Raw genomic sequence first — 14,497 nt, 5'->3', positions numbered from 1 at the left:
TTCCTACTCCAATTTGGGCTGGATCCATGGGACTGTCCATCCTCCCCCAGTCCACCAACCTGGAGCCCCAACCTGTCTGCACTGGTGCCGGCTTTAGTGGATGGACAGAGGAGATGAGCTCCGGGCCTCGCGCCACCCCCAGGGTGCCCAGGCCTGTGCTTCCCAGAACAGGGCTCCAGGACAGCCTGTACAAAGCTGCTGCAGCGGCTGAACCACTGTGGACAGGACCAGCCTGATGCTGGTCTACGGGGCTCCATGTGAAGCTGCTGGAAGCCTGAGGAGGGGGAGGAGGAAGGCAGAGGACAAGAGTTCGAGGTTTAAAGTTGAGGAAGACTTCCCAGAGGAAGCGGCTGAGAGCCGGGAAACAGGGAGGAGGAGGAGGAGGAGGAGAAGGCAGCCTTAGGAGGGGACACCAGGCTGGAGGCCGGAACCTGGACGAGACAGGATGGACCAGGAAGAAGAAAGGAACGTGAGAGAGGCAGAGGGCACTTGTGGGATTTGGAGAAAACTGGCTTCTCTCCCATCTGCTCCCACCTCTCCAGCACCCAGCCAGCACTCGGACTCAGGCTCTAGGCAGCGGCCTCTGGCACGCCCTTCCCTCCTGGCCTCATGGACTGCCCAACAAGGGCCCGGTCAAGCCCCCTCTCCTGCCCCGGCCAGCCTGCAGGAAGGACACACGGAGGCCAGCGCACACGCTCCTCACACAGCCTGAGATAAATATTTCCCGGGAAACGGAACTTGTTCTCTCAGTGTTTACAGCCAAGGGCCAGGCAGGACGGTGGGGGCGGGGCCGGCTGCAGGAACCTCAGCCCTGGGCTGCAGCATCTGGCCTGGGCACTGCCTCTGACCTGCCTGCACCTCTGAGCCAGCCCCTGCCTTTCTGAGTCTCAACTCCAGGCTCTGGAGGAGGCTGGCCCTCCCTGGGCCCAGGCCTGCCTGCAAGCCTCCCCTAGCTCAGTGTGTATCTTCCCTTCCCTGGGTATAAGCCCCTGGTGCTTAATGCGTCTTCCTTCAGACTAGGCTTCTCAGATGGCAGGACCTGCGATGCCCATCTCTCCCTTTACGCAGTCAGCCAGGGTTGTGGACAGCGGATGAGCAGGCAGAGAGACAGGCTGGAGTGGCAGCTGAAACTGCCTCCCTGGCCCCAGGTCCCTGCATTCCCTGGGCCTGTGCAGCCCGACAGGTGGACACAGACAGATGGCAGGGCCTCAGGGACCCCATGGATGCCAGAAGCTATGGCCAACTTGTCGGCAGCCGCTCCCTCGGGGCCATGGGGCATCACAGAGGCCACTGGCTCCTGATGTGCAGAATCCAGGAGAAGGCAGCACACCTGGCAGTTAGGAGCTCTCGCTCGGGAATGTTAGACAGCGGCCCGAAAAGTGCCACCTGCAGGGCCACCTCCAGCCACACCCAGGCCTCCTTGCTGGTAAGCTGTGCTCTTGTACTGGGAGCCTTCTCCCTCCCACTCCTGTCCACACTCTCGCACAAGCTGCTCCTTCCCCAGCGAAGCCCTGCTCCACCCCCAGTGGCAATGGCAATACCCCCTCCAACCTGGCTCCCGCCCCTGCCTGGCGCTACCCCCACAGCTGGGCCCACATATTCATCACTGGTGGCCTCAGCCTCACCCTGGCTCTGGCACCAAGCCTTCCTCAGCCTGGGACTCAGGGGCAGAACGTTTTGGAGCCAGGTTCTGAGCACGAGCCAGCCTCCTGCAGCCCCCTCTGGGCTGAGTGCTTGTTCCAGGCTCCTCTATCTGCTTGTTCCCAGTCTGTTCCAGTCCTGATTGTCCTCGGCTGATGCTGTCAGCAGCTGACCACACGGACCTCTCTGACTGCCTAGCTGATCTCTGGCTTCTTCCGTCGGTGGCCTTGACCCTCTCCATCCTTCAAAAAGTTCCAAGGTTGCCTCCTCCAAGTCTCCAAGACTGCCCCTTCTTGGAACTACTCCAGTCCTACTCACAGCCACTCTTGTTCATTCAAGAAGTATTTATTGAGCACCTACTGTATACTAGGCCTACACCAGGTACCACATGGGCCCAAGAGAGACAAAGGAGACTCAGCCTCGGTCTCTGCCTCCTGGGTGTTCACACTCCCATGGGGAAGGATACATTACCCACAGCACCACGTGGGGTAACAAGTTTCCCAACTGTGAGCTCAGAGAGATGGGGACTGTGAGTGCCTGGGGAAGGGAGGAGGCTGGCTCGGCCTGAGGTGGAGGGACCAGTCTGAGAGAACTTCACAAAGGAGGCGACATTTCATCTGGGCCTTGAAAAGAGAGTAGGTGGAGAAAGAAAGGAAGGCCTTCCGGACAGGTGGTCAGTACGAACGAAGGCGGGAGGCGGGAGGAGCTGCTGTGTGCCGGGAGTGAGCACAACCATGTGGCAGGAGTGCTGGCTGTCTCGGGGCATGAGGGGACAGAAGGGGACATGAAGGGACCCAGCAGGCAAGGCCAGCAATGTCCTGCCAAGGGGTGTGGTCTTTGTCCCAAGGGCAGCAATAGAGGAGCCGGTGTTGGGTGATGCATTTCGGTACTTAATCTGGACACCAGTGCCCTCATCCATGTCCGCCTCTCCCCATCCCCCCGCTCCAGCGAGGGCTCCCAAGCTCCCATCTGGGCCCTGAGAGCCATCACAAAGAGGGCATTGCTCAGCAGGCTCAGTTCACCAACTTGAACTGCCTCAGCCCCGACTTCCAGAGAGACAGTAACGATGCGGAGCCTGGCCCCGAAGGAGGATGCCAAGAGCCCCTCCTCCAAACCAGCTGCTGGCACAGGGGCCAGAGAACCATCGCAGGAGGGTGTGCTGAACACATGCCTGCTGGGCAGGGATGGGTGTTGGCAGCTCTGCTTTCTTGGCTGCTGCCCAGCCAGTGCCAGGAGAGCATGCCATGCCCATAGAACTTCCATAAGCCTCAGCCCAGCCCTGCAGAGCACCCTGTCTCATGGGGGTACAGCCTAGTCCTGGCTCCGAGGATGGCACCCTCGAGGGAAACAGGGAGGAGGCTAGCTCTTGCCAAGGACCTGCCATAAGCCAGGCCTGCGCCGGGCACCCCATACATACAGTCTTTGTAACTTCCCAACAGCTCTGTTGTGCTAATGTCGAAAAACAGTGATTATGTCCCAGAATGACAGAGGTTCTTATCCCGGCCTGGCAGGTGGGGAGACTGACGCTCGGGCTGGTTAAGTTACAGGCACAAAGCCACACATCTAGGAAGCAAGGGAGCTGGGACTTGAACCCATGCTCATCTGACCCTGTGGTTTGTCCACTACATGAGGCCATCTTGGCTTCCCAGCCTCCACCCTGACAGGAAGGCCCTTCCTCAGGCTCCCCAGCTCTTTTCCCTCCAGCTGTCCCTATGGTCTGAGCAATGCCCTCAGTCCTGCCCTCCCGATGTCACGGGTATCCCCTCAAGCAGCCCACCTCTTCACAGCAGGGCTGAGCATGGGCCTGGGCACTAGGGTGGGGTGCTGGCAGAACCCAGAAATACAGCAGGCCCTGCCAGGAGTCCAGGCAGACGCAAACTGTCTTTGGGACAGGTGTGGGGATGGGGTCAGGACAGAGCTGAGAGCTGAGGAGCTCATGGCCCAAGATCCTTGGTCAGAGGGAGGAGGCAGCAGGACCCAGCCCAAGGAACGGCAGAGAGAATACAGGGGTAGGAGCAGGTGAGGCCTACCCAGGGCAGCCTCAGGGGAAGGATGAGGCCAGTGGAGCTGAGCAAGGGGCAGAACTCGAACCTGCAGAGGGCAACCCAACGGCCTAGGCAGAGGGGGCTGCTCCAGAGGCATAAGCAGGGAGGCTGGAGCCAACTCCTTCCCTTGGGCACAGCCCCTGTTGCCCAGGAGGGTCTCAGCTTTGCCAAAGCCCCCTCCTCTCGCGGCTCCCTGAGTGGATGACAAATCTAGTCTTTCCTGGCAGGTGGCCGAGGCTGCTGAGACACTGCAGGCTCCCAGGAACACCATCTGTCCCAGCTCTGGGGGGAGCCCCGCCCCATGGGGAATGCCATGGCAGTAAATAAATTAATAATGGCTTTCCAGGCCCTCCCCTCCTGTCTCCCTCTGCCAGCTCCCAGCAGCAGGGCCCAGCCCCACTTGGAAACACATTCTCAGGTCTTGGCCCTGTGTCCCAGCAGGGAACCCGTGCTGAGCCCCTTCTGCGTACCAGGCCCTGTGCGCACACCTTCATTCCCAAAAGCGAGCCTCGAGCCTGGGACACATCTGGGCTCCACTGTCAGCTCTGTCCCAGTTCACTCACTGCATGACCCCTCTGGGCCTCAGCTTCCCCAAATGTGAAACAGGAATAATAGCAGTCCCTGCCTCATAGTGGTATTGTTAAGAATTAAACAAGGGAGGTGCGGAAAGCTCCTGGCACACAGGAGGGCTGATACAAGCAGCATCTTCCTCCCCGGCTCAGCTGGGCCTGGGCAGACTCATGCTGCTCTGGCTGTGGGTCCAGTCCACAACATAAACGCATACACACACACACACAGACACACTCCTCTATGCCTATCTTCAACATCAGCACCCCACCTTGTGTGCTCGTCAAGGCCCCTTCCAGCACTGAAGATTCCTATGAGGCACCCAAAGGCATGTTAGGGGTTGAGGGTGGCACCCCTCACAGGGAAAGAAATGCACTGGCTGAGCCCTGCTCCAGTACCCACCCAAGGGTGGTAGAAGGTTCAGGAATAAAGAAAGCACAGTGCCCAGGCTCAAGGAGCTCACAGTGCAGAGAAGACGACAAGCCAGACACACAGAGTCACGTGATGGAGAAAACAGGGTGCTCACGGGCACAGCACGGTGGGCGACAGACAGCAGAGTGCCCCAGCATCTGACTGCCAGGGCATGAGAGCTCAGAGGAGGGAGCGTGAGCGAGCTTGGTCCCGTGGTCAAGGGGTAGGGAGGACTTCCCAGAGGAGAGGAGGCTAGAGCTGATCCCCGAAGGATTTAGGAAGCTGAGGAGGAAAGAGGCCAGCAGGAGTGGTTTGGGGGAGGCAGGAATAGATAAAGGGGGGCAGTAGCCAGGCTGGAGTTGCAAAGGGGACATAGGAATGGGGAGCATGGAGGATTCTGGGGCAAGAGAGTGACAAGTTCAGGTCTGTGCATTAGAGAGAGCCTCCTGGTGGCACGTGGAGGATGGGGAAACTGAAAGCAGGCAGCCAGTGAGTGGCCCAAGGGAGAGATGAGGGAGCTTGGACCCAAGCAGGCGGCGGAGTGGAGGAGGAGAGGAACTCGGAAAATACTCAGGGCAGAGAATCAGCAGGGAATTGTTGGGTGAAGGTGGGGAGGACAAGGAAGGAGTGATTCCCAGGTGAGCTGAGAGGAGGAAGCCTCGTTGGAGGACTTCCAGGTTGGGGATATATAGGGTGAGGGGAGATGGTCTTGATATGGAGGTGATCCTAGTCTGGAGAGCTGGGGCTGGGATGCGACTCCAGCCTCCCCGTCCTCCCAAGGGGGAGGGCACCACACAGACTGATCTCCAGTCTGCGCTCCACCCCCTCAAGCCCACCCACTTCTCCCTCCACTGAGCTCTCACCTCCAGTCGGTCGTCTCTACTCCCTGGGGGTCCTGGCTCCTTTGCAAGGGGGTCCAGGCTGGCTGCAAAGACAAGAAGGTCAGGGGCTGAGGCTGGCCAGGCCTTCTCCCCTTCTCCCCAGCCTGCCCTCCCATCAGTCCCCAGCAAGCCCATGGATGGCCTCCTCCTCCAGGGAGCCTTGCCTGGTTGCACCTGGCTCTCTCCCCAGACTTGCTCCTTGTTCTCTGCTTCCCACGGGCACCTCTGGCTCTGCTGTATCCTCCGTTCCTTGACTCTGAAAACAGAGCCATGTTCCTTCTTTCCACCTAGGACTCCTAAGGAGTGAAAATGACCACCTCTTCACCCTTTCTGAGGCCTCCTCCACTTCTGCTTCTCTCCAGGGAACTCCACTAGCCCTCTCTAAGCCTCAGTTTCCCTATCTGTAAAATGGGATCAGTAATGTCCACCTCACACAGTCACTGGGCCTCCACCGCGAGTTGGGTCTTTACTCACAGACAACCAAGGGGCTTCCAGCTTGGGTGCTGTGAGTCCCGAATGAATGGGAGCTCATGTAGGAGCCCCCACCCCAGCCCAATGCCCCAGTCATCTGGACTGGATCAGACCCCCCAACCTGTATCCCACCAGTACCACTTCCATAGCTCCCTGAATGCTGGTGGTGGAGACATTGCCACAGCAGCCTGGAGACACCACAGGGACCTGTTCACTCGTTCTCCAGAAGCCCACTACCCCTCGGCATTCCAAACCCCCAGCCTCTCAAAGAAGCACTGCCCAGGGCCCGGCTGCCAGGCTCCTGCCCTTCCCCACCCCCACCCAGCAAGCCTACCCAGGCATCGGACAGGCGGCGGGATATTCTGAGCCTGGCTTCGTTCCCGTCAGCTGCTGGCCGCCATGCCAGCCTGGCGCGGGTGCAGGGGCTGATTTGATTTGGCAGCTTCAGAATCGTGTGGTGGGGACCGGGAGGGGGAGGGGGATGAGACACCCATCCCTGCTAGTCCCTGCTAGGAAATAAACAGCCTGAGGCGCTCCTTCTGTGAGCTGTGGGGAGGGCACAGTCTGGCATGGGGGAGGTTCTGGGTTCCCTGGTGGTGTCCCCCTCTTCTTGCCTGGGCACTGGATGCCTCCCATGACTACTGGAATCTCTGGCTCTCCTTGGGTTGACCGTAGGGGTGACCGGAGCTGCACCTGGTGTGCGGAGGCTGGCAGTGTGGCTGTGGCAGGGTGTCTGGTTGTCCCACATGTCCCTGGGTCCTGCAGTTGGGTGTGCCTGCAGCTGGGTCTGAGTGTCATCTAGGGAGACTAGGTCTGTGTGTGGGGTGATGGTCTGGGTGTGGCCATCTCCCGCAGTGACAGTGGCGTGTGGTTGGACCTCTATGAGGGGCTGACTGCAGCCAGGGTGTGATGAGGTCGAACATGTGCCTGAGTCTCCTGTAGGCCTGGTACGCATTGGCCCTGGCCTGTTCCTTCCCTCTGTGCAATGACCCCACTCACCTAGCCGCATCCGCAGAGGAAATGACGAGGGTCGAGATAAGTGCCTGACCCCAGGGCCATCCCTTTAATCCACAAAGCCTGAGTCTTCTTTTCCACCCACATCCAGATGGGCTACCTGCTGAGCAGCCTGGGGACAGCCCCCTCCCCTCCCCTAAGAGGAGGGAATGCCGATTTCACTGGAGAATCTCACTCCCCCGTCAGGCCTCCCACCACTCCCAGGACAGGTTCCTGCCCCCTAGCCCAGCAGAGGCACTGCCCAGAGGCTGGCTGTTGGCTCCTGTCCCTTCCCAACCCCGCCCAACTTCTGGTTCCCTCTCCAGCCCATTTCAAGTATGTGGAAAGTGGCTAGGAGGAGGGAGTCTCAGCTAGGTATTCCCAGCTCCCCGTAATCCCACCCCAGCCTGGGTTCACCACTCTCCTGTTTCCCCCACACAGGCCCCCCCAGGCCAGAGAAGCCCAGCTCACCCCTCCCGGACACTGGAATCTGCACCAACCCGCGAATAGCCTACCAGTGTCCTGGAGGCCTGGCCTCCACAGCCGCCAGTTAGAGAAAACCAGGGCTTTGATTCCCAGACTTCCACACTGAGGGGTCACACCAGGACCCTAGGCCTAAGGGGCCAACAGGCCAGGGCTGTGTCCAAGCCACCAGCCGGGGAGGTCAGGGGAGGGTGGAGTCCGCTTTAGGGAAGACTCAGCCTCTCATCTGTCACCGCCTCCCCATTGTCCCATGTCCTGTGAGGACCTCAGGGCTCTCCCCACCCAGCGACAGGAAGCTGAGCCCCTCCTGGAGACACTGAAGGAGTGGCCCCAGGACTGAATGGGGGACTCAGCCTTGTCCTTCAGGTCACAGAGAAGGAACCTAGGCTCACAGAGCTCAGCTGTCCCAAAAGGGCTAGTTGGACAGAAACAGTATTCAGGGCTCCCAAGGGGCTTCCTGGAGGAGGTATGTGAGCCCTGACAGGAAGAGGACACTGGGTTCCAGAGTGGCCTCCTGGTGGTCTGATCAGTTTTCAGCTGGGATTTGTAGATCCCATGATACACTTGTACAGTCCGTGTGTCTGTGTCTGGGCGCATGGGTGCGCGTCTTAGTCATGGAGGCCTGAGCTCTAGTCTGTGTCCCAAGAACAGCGTCTGCCAGAGGCAGGGGTCAGCAGACAGCAGGGATAGTGCAAGAGAGGAGTTGGGCAAAGAAAGGGAAGAGAGGACAGCTCAGGGCTGTGGAAAAGGGCTGAGGAGAAAAGATCCCCCCACCCCGCGTTTCTGTAGGCGCCCTTGTGCTGAAGCGCTGATCATCACAGTCACTCCTCAAAGCCTGGATGCCTGATGCCAAGGGCAGTGTGCACCCATGGCCCAGCGTGGAAGCGAGCATAGCACTGGGCTCTGTCCCAGCCTACTGTGGAGCTTTGGACAGCTCAGACCTCTCTGAGCTGGTCTCCTCATCTGAAGAATAAAAGGGTTGGACTTGGTGACCCCTAGGGCCCTTCCAAATCTAACTTTCGCTGGAGAGAGGCTTAAATCCAGAGAAAGCCAGAGACAGAGACCTCACAGGGATGGGGTGGGCCCTAGGGCAAGCAGAGATGAGACAAGGGAAGGGGCAGCAGGAGGAAGAAGGTGGCAGAGTAAAGACAGGAGGGCCTGGGGAGGCACATGGCAGCCTGCGGCTGGGGAGAGGCTCCCTGCTGGGGACAATGGAGACTTGCGGAGGACTGGGGGCAGCTGTCACCACCACACCTGCTTCTGGCCTGTGGGAGGAGGAAGACGGAGGGGTGAGGAACAGAGGTTCCGCTCCCTAACCTGAGTCCCCTCTCCAAGCCTGCTCCTCAGGTGTCCCAGGGAAAGTGAGGGAAGCTGTGGGCAATGAGGAACACCCAGGACTGGGAATCAGGAAGCCTGATTTAAGGCCCCATTGTGCGTGTGACCGGGGCCAACTTTGGGGTGTGAACCTACCAGACAGGGAAGCCCTTGGACCCATGCAGCTGTAATGGGCTTCCCAGGACGCATAGGGGTGGACATTCTAGAAGGAAACCCTCCCCTGCAGCCTGGACCCCTCCCCAACTCTGACTTGGGTGCTGAGGCCATAGGAAGGACCCAGGAGGCAGCAAAGCACTGGATGACTGGGCTGTGGCCTCGCACACAGGGGAGGACCTGTCAGCACTTGCAGTCCCTGACCTGGGACTCCCTTCCTTGACCCCTTCTCACCGCCACCCTTGGGGCAAGGACAGGGTCTTCCCTCCTCGGCCTGTACTCAGGGCATGCCGATGGGACCTCACTGGCTGTCCTGGCTTCTGCCCTTGTCTGAGGCCTTTGGACATGGGGAACTCGCAGGCAGTTCATGCGTTTCCGTGTCTGTGTCCAGGAAGTATTCATGTCCTGTTTCCCCATCAGGCTGTCAGGGAACGGGTGGGGGTAAGCACGCCTCTCCTTCCTCCACTGCTGCCATTTCTACCCAGAGACTTTGGGGGCTGGGAGGAAAGGGCAGTTTCTCCTCATTCCGCCACATTCTGAAATGGTTAAGGAATAGAGGCCAGTATTGAAGGAAATGACCCCCTTGCCCTGCAAGCTTTGGGAGTGGCAGATCTCTTGAATGTACACACACCAATTCTGTTGTGACAGGAAGATAGCCTGTGTGATCCAGGTTGAAAAGGTCTCCATTCTCCTCTAATGCCAGCCCAGCCTGTCCTGTCCTCCCTCCCTGAGGGTGGAGGGAGCGCCCACCATCCTGAGCTATCTGTCTCCCTTGCTTCTTGTTATGTTTTTAATAACTGAACATTGACATTAACAAGGCAGGTGGTTGCAGCTCTTCCCAGCAGCCCCATTTAGAATCATTGAATCATCAAACCATCAAATCCTAGAATCCTATATTCACAGAATGTCCGTATCTCCAGCTCCTAGAGCCTCAGCATCTTAAAGTCACAGAATGTCGGAATCACACAACCACGCATCCACACAGCCCTGGCTGGGAGCTGAGAGTCAAGGAATGCTAGAATTGTCCCAGTTCTAGCCCCACAAACTGACAATTCCAGATTCTCCAAATCCTACACTCCTAGAGCTAGAGCTCATATATCCCTTGGATATATTGACCCTCAACTTCCTCCTTTTACAAGTGAGAAAATGCAGCCCAGAAAATGGTCTTGTGCAAGAATACCGGAGAGTTGGGGCCCAGGAATGCAACTTAGAGACTGCAAGACAGGACCTCAGTATTCTGATGCTTCGGGAAACGGTAGCGCTTTTCTATTCTGAAATACCAGTATTTATGTTGGGGTGATACTGCGCTTCAGCTCTGCCTGTGCCCTTTTGCTCCCACTCCCAGCTCTCTCCATTCTTCTGGCCACCCTACCTTCCTGCTCCCCGTCCATACCACAAGCTCTCAGCCCCTCTTACCCTCAGCCCTGCGACTCACATGCCCTGCCTGTCTCCCAGTGACAGCCCCTAATAGAGGCAACCATGGATAGGAGGCATGCAAGGCCAACTCCCTTAGGGTGGGGGACAGGAAAGGCGGAATGCCTGCCCCCTGAAGCCACCAGCCAGAGTACAGGCTCCGCAGAGGAGGGGCCCTGCCGGCTCCTCTCCAGGGAGCTGAACAGGAAGGTCCTGGAGCTGCAGGGGGTAGCCACATCAGAGGCAGCAGCTTCAAGGGAGCCGGATCCAAAGTTTAGGGGAAGCAGCTGAGGCTTACAATTTACATTAGAACAATCACGTATGTTTAGCATTTTCATAAATTTACATTTTTACTCATTTTGGAATATACTCAGACATTTTTGGATTTGAATTTTATTAAGTATTACATTTCACAGATTGTTTTGATTCTTGAATTCTGAACACTCTTTGCCCAGGGCAGATCCTGAGTTCCCCATGTTACAGGTGAGGCTGTAGGAGCCCTGAGTGGGCTTCAGTCTCCCTTTAGCTTCAAAGCCTACTACGACCTCCTTGGAGGCTTTCCTGAAACCTGTTGGTCCTTAAAGCGCCCTGACACAGGCCCAGGCATCTGCCACTAACCCCTGTCTACCCTCCTATACCTCTCAGAGACTGCACAAAACCCACCCAGACACCTGAGTGAGGCAGCATTCTCCTCCCTTCCCCTTTCCCTCCACAGCTGGCCAGCTCCTTCCACCAGCCCTCCTGTCCATTGTTCAGCCATTTCCCTGTCCAGGCCTCATCACCACCCTCCTCGCCGGGACCACACCAGCTTCCCCCTCAGTCTCCACCTCATGGTCCAGAGAGCACCCGAACATGCAGATCTGATCTGTCACATCCCTTCTCTCAACTCTTCCCCCAGAGTCAGTTCCCCTCCAGAACATGTCCAAAGTCCTTAACATGGCTTACAAGTCCTGCACGATCGGGCCAGCTTCACCAGTCCTCATCCCCGGGGCCCAGCCACCTAGCACCCAGAGGCCTGCTCCACGGAGTGGCGCTGCCACATGCTCTCCTTCCCCTGTCTGCCACCAACACACCTTCACAGTAACCATTCTCTCCCTTCTGTCCGGATCTTTCTCCTGGCTTGAACCTTGGCTCTCAGTTTAGATTTGTTTCCTCCTGGAAGCTCCCCAGCGTGCCCCTCATTCCCACACTGGGCTGCATTAGGGGTCCCTGATTTATATCACCATGGCTCCTGAGTTTATCTCCCTCTTTGCCCTCCCCTCACACTCTACCATCATCAGTCCCTGCCCCCCTGTCCCCAGCCCCCAGCCCTAGTACCTAGGTCTGTGCCACCTGCCACGGGGCTGATGCAACACTGCTCAGGCTTGGGGGAAGGTATGGGAATTTTAAGGCCTGCATCTTGCTCATCTCTTCCCACCTTCTCTGCTGGGCACACAGCAGGCCTTCACTAACATCCACCTAGGAAGTCCTGGAAGTACACATGTGTGACTCAGACAGGAAGGGCGGGGTGCTCAAAGGAGGTAAGAATCCCTAGGCTGGGTAGAGCTGGGGTCTTCCTGGAGATGGCATCTGGGAAGACCCTCCATATGTCAGTCCAAGGCAGCAACTGGGGACAGGCTGCAGGAAGTGCCCAGGCCAGCCCTAGGACTGGCAAACCATCACAGCAAACCATCAGTGGAGGACTAGAGTCTGCAATGAGGGGACTCAGTGCCTTCAGCCCAGGGGAGGGGCCACTGGAGGAGCTGGCTGTGCATTCAGAGAAGCCCTCCTGGAGGAAGAGCTACTTCTAGCTGGTGTGGGACAAGGAAGAAGGTGGAGATGAGTCAGGTTGGAGAAAGTGCTGAGGGACAGGGATACAGAAAAGAAAGCTCTGTCCCTTCTTGTCATTTACCCTTAGGATGTCAAGATCAGGGAGGTGGGGGATGGGCAGAAGGAGCAAAGACGACTGAGGCAGAATGAAGACAACATCTCAGCGCTGATGCCATGGTCAGGGCGGGCATGGATAGCTAGGGCTGGCAGGGAGCAGGTCCCCAGCTGTGGCTGGGAAACATTTCCTGTCTCCTTGCCAGGGGGGTCATTAATAATCGTTTGCCCGCCGCAGGCAGCATGAAGGCCAGCCAGAGAGCAGCATGGTGCTGGAGCTAGAACCCAGCCTGGCAGCAAGAAGTGCTGTATTCTGACACCTGCCATCCTGCTGTGAGACCTGGACCAGTCACCCGAACTCTCTTGGTCTCTGGAGCTACTGGTGAAAGAAGGGCCTGATGAGGATGCTGCCTTGAGTCCCCTCATCCACTGGGCCCCAGTTTCCCTAGATGGAGCTAGGCTGCCAACCCTGCAGGGCAGTTCCAGTCATCTGATAGATGTGAACATCTGGACTCTGCCAGACCCAGCTCAGGACACACATGATGGGTAGAGGAGAGACCTGGGCCCAGCCTCTGCAGAGCTCCCATTCTGGCAGGAGCCAGACCCCAGACCAGAGGGGGCACATGCGGAGCCCCACAGAACAAGGTGCCCCAGACTGAAGGAACACAGAAGGGAGGCCGACTGACAGCGTAGCTGAACACAGACGGCAGGAGCTCCACGAGGCCAGTTTGGTCACCACCATGACCCCAGCACTTGAAACTATGTCTGCCTGGTACACAGCAGGTGCTCCATAAAGGCTTTTAGACAATTGCATAAGTTATCTGTTAAATGAGACATTTGTGAAAGGACCTTGGACTTTGGAAGGAATTGCATAAAAGATGATGACAATGACCATGTCAGTGACAATGAAGATAATTCCAGCCAGAGACAATGGGACAGAAAAGGAACCATGAAAGCTTGAGAAGGCTGGAGGCCCAGGGATGGCCACCGAAGCCAGACAGTGTTACCTGAGGAACAGCCAGTTGCCTTCAAGGTCCCTTTTACCAGTCAGGCCAGACCTCCTCAGTCCCAGGCTGCATTTCTCTGCCCACCCCAACACCCGCTTCAGGGCCCAGCTCAAGCCTACTCATTTCAGAGAACCTTCTGGAAAGTGCCACTGCAGCGTCGACCCCAGCCGCCTTCCCAGACTGTCTCGGACTTCCCTGTGCCTTCCGATCTCAAGGAGTCTTGGATGTTTCTTCTCTCAAGCACCTGCTGGGAGGCGGCCCAGTTAGGGTTTTCCCCCAGCTCTCTCTGGAAGGTATGACCTCTGTCCTACAGACTGCATCTCCCTCATCAGGCTAGAGGGTCCCAAAGGTGTGACCAGCTCTCCCCTTATGGATAAGTGTCTCTGTGAGGACAGGGACTATTTCTCCTCCATCAGATGTGGGGTGAACACAGAGAGCTACATCAAGGTCTTCCTGGTTTTCTCCATCAGCTTTCCTACAGCCACACAGAGAAGAGCTAGGGCAGGTGCACCTGGAGAAGGGGGTGCTTGGCTGCTCAGCCCCGCTGACACAAGCCAGGAAGAGCGCTGGTCCACCATGGACCAAGACTGCAAGACTGGCAAACTCCAAGCCCAACCCAAGCTGTTCTTACACCAAGGGGAGCCACCAAAGACACCACCCAGGCCTCGCTGCCCGAGCCGCAGCCTCCCCTCAGCGGAGCACGAGAGGTATAGTAAACACAGTGACCTTGCTGCCACGTGCATCCTCTCCACACCCTCCTCCAAACTGGGGCCCCAAACACCAGTCAAACTGAGAGGAAAAGAACAAAGGTTCCCAGACTGTGACATCGCCTGCCGCCCGCCTGTCCAGCGCCTGCTCTGCCGGAAACCCAAAACAAAGGCCTTGGTCATGGCAAGGAGGATGAAGGGCAAAGGGTAGGGGCAGCTGGGGCTGGGGGGGGGGGGCATGGGAGAACATTCCAGGGCATCTCTAGGGACCTGATCAGGAGGGGAGCAAGGACAGGATGGCAGCCAAGCCCTCCTGCACACATGCGTCACTCCACAGACATTTATGGGACACCTGCTATATTCCACATGCCCCAAATGTTACAGAACTCACTCCTCACACACACCTCATGCACACACTCCCACCGCAGCACATTCTATAGTCCTCAACACCCCCAACGCACACCGCTCACTCACTGGTCACTCCCGCCCCTCCTCACCACACACACACATAGCTCACGGGGAGAAAA

General features: G+C 57.9%; 1 protein-coding gene across 5 annotated transcripts in view; it reads right to left on the bottom strand.

Annotated features, from left to right (window-relative positions):
* The window catches only part of PDE2A (phosphodiesterase 2A), a 102,829-nt gene that overhangs the window by 51,202 nt on the left and 37,130 nt on the right, over window positions 1–14,497 (bottom strand). For 2 of the 5 annotated variants that reach the window (XM_039470775.2, XM_010334294.3), the window contains one exon: window positions 5,528–5,589. The exons of 2 other annotated variants lie outside the window; for them this stretch is intronic. In XM_039470775.2, coding sequence (XP_039326709.1) covers window positions 5,528–5,589 — 62 coding nt within the window. Of the gene's footprint in view, window positions 1–5,527; window positions 5,590–5,709; window positions 5,842–14,497 lie in introns of all 5 variants that reach the window. One more of the 5 variants, XM_010334293.3, reaches the window with a different exon arrangement.

This window comes from Saimiri boliviensis, chromosome 6 (genome assembly GCF_048565385.1).
Source record: "Saimiri boliviensis isolate mSaiBol1 chromosome 6, mSaiBol1.pri, whole genome shotgun sequence".
Lineage (NCBI taxonomy): Eukaryota > Metazoa > Chordata > Mammalia > Primates > Cebidae > Saimiri > Saimiri boliviensis.
Note: the sequence above shows the minus strand (reverse complement) of the source record. Positions and strands in the feature narration are given on the sequence as shown.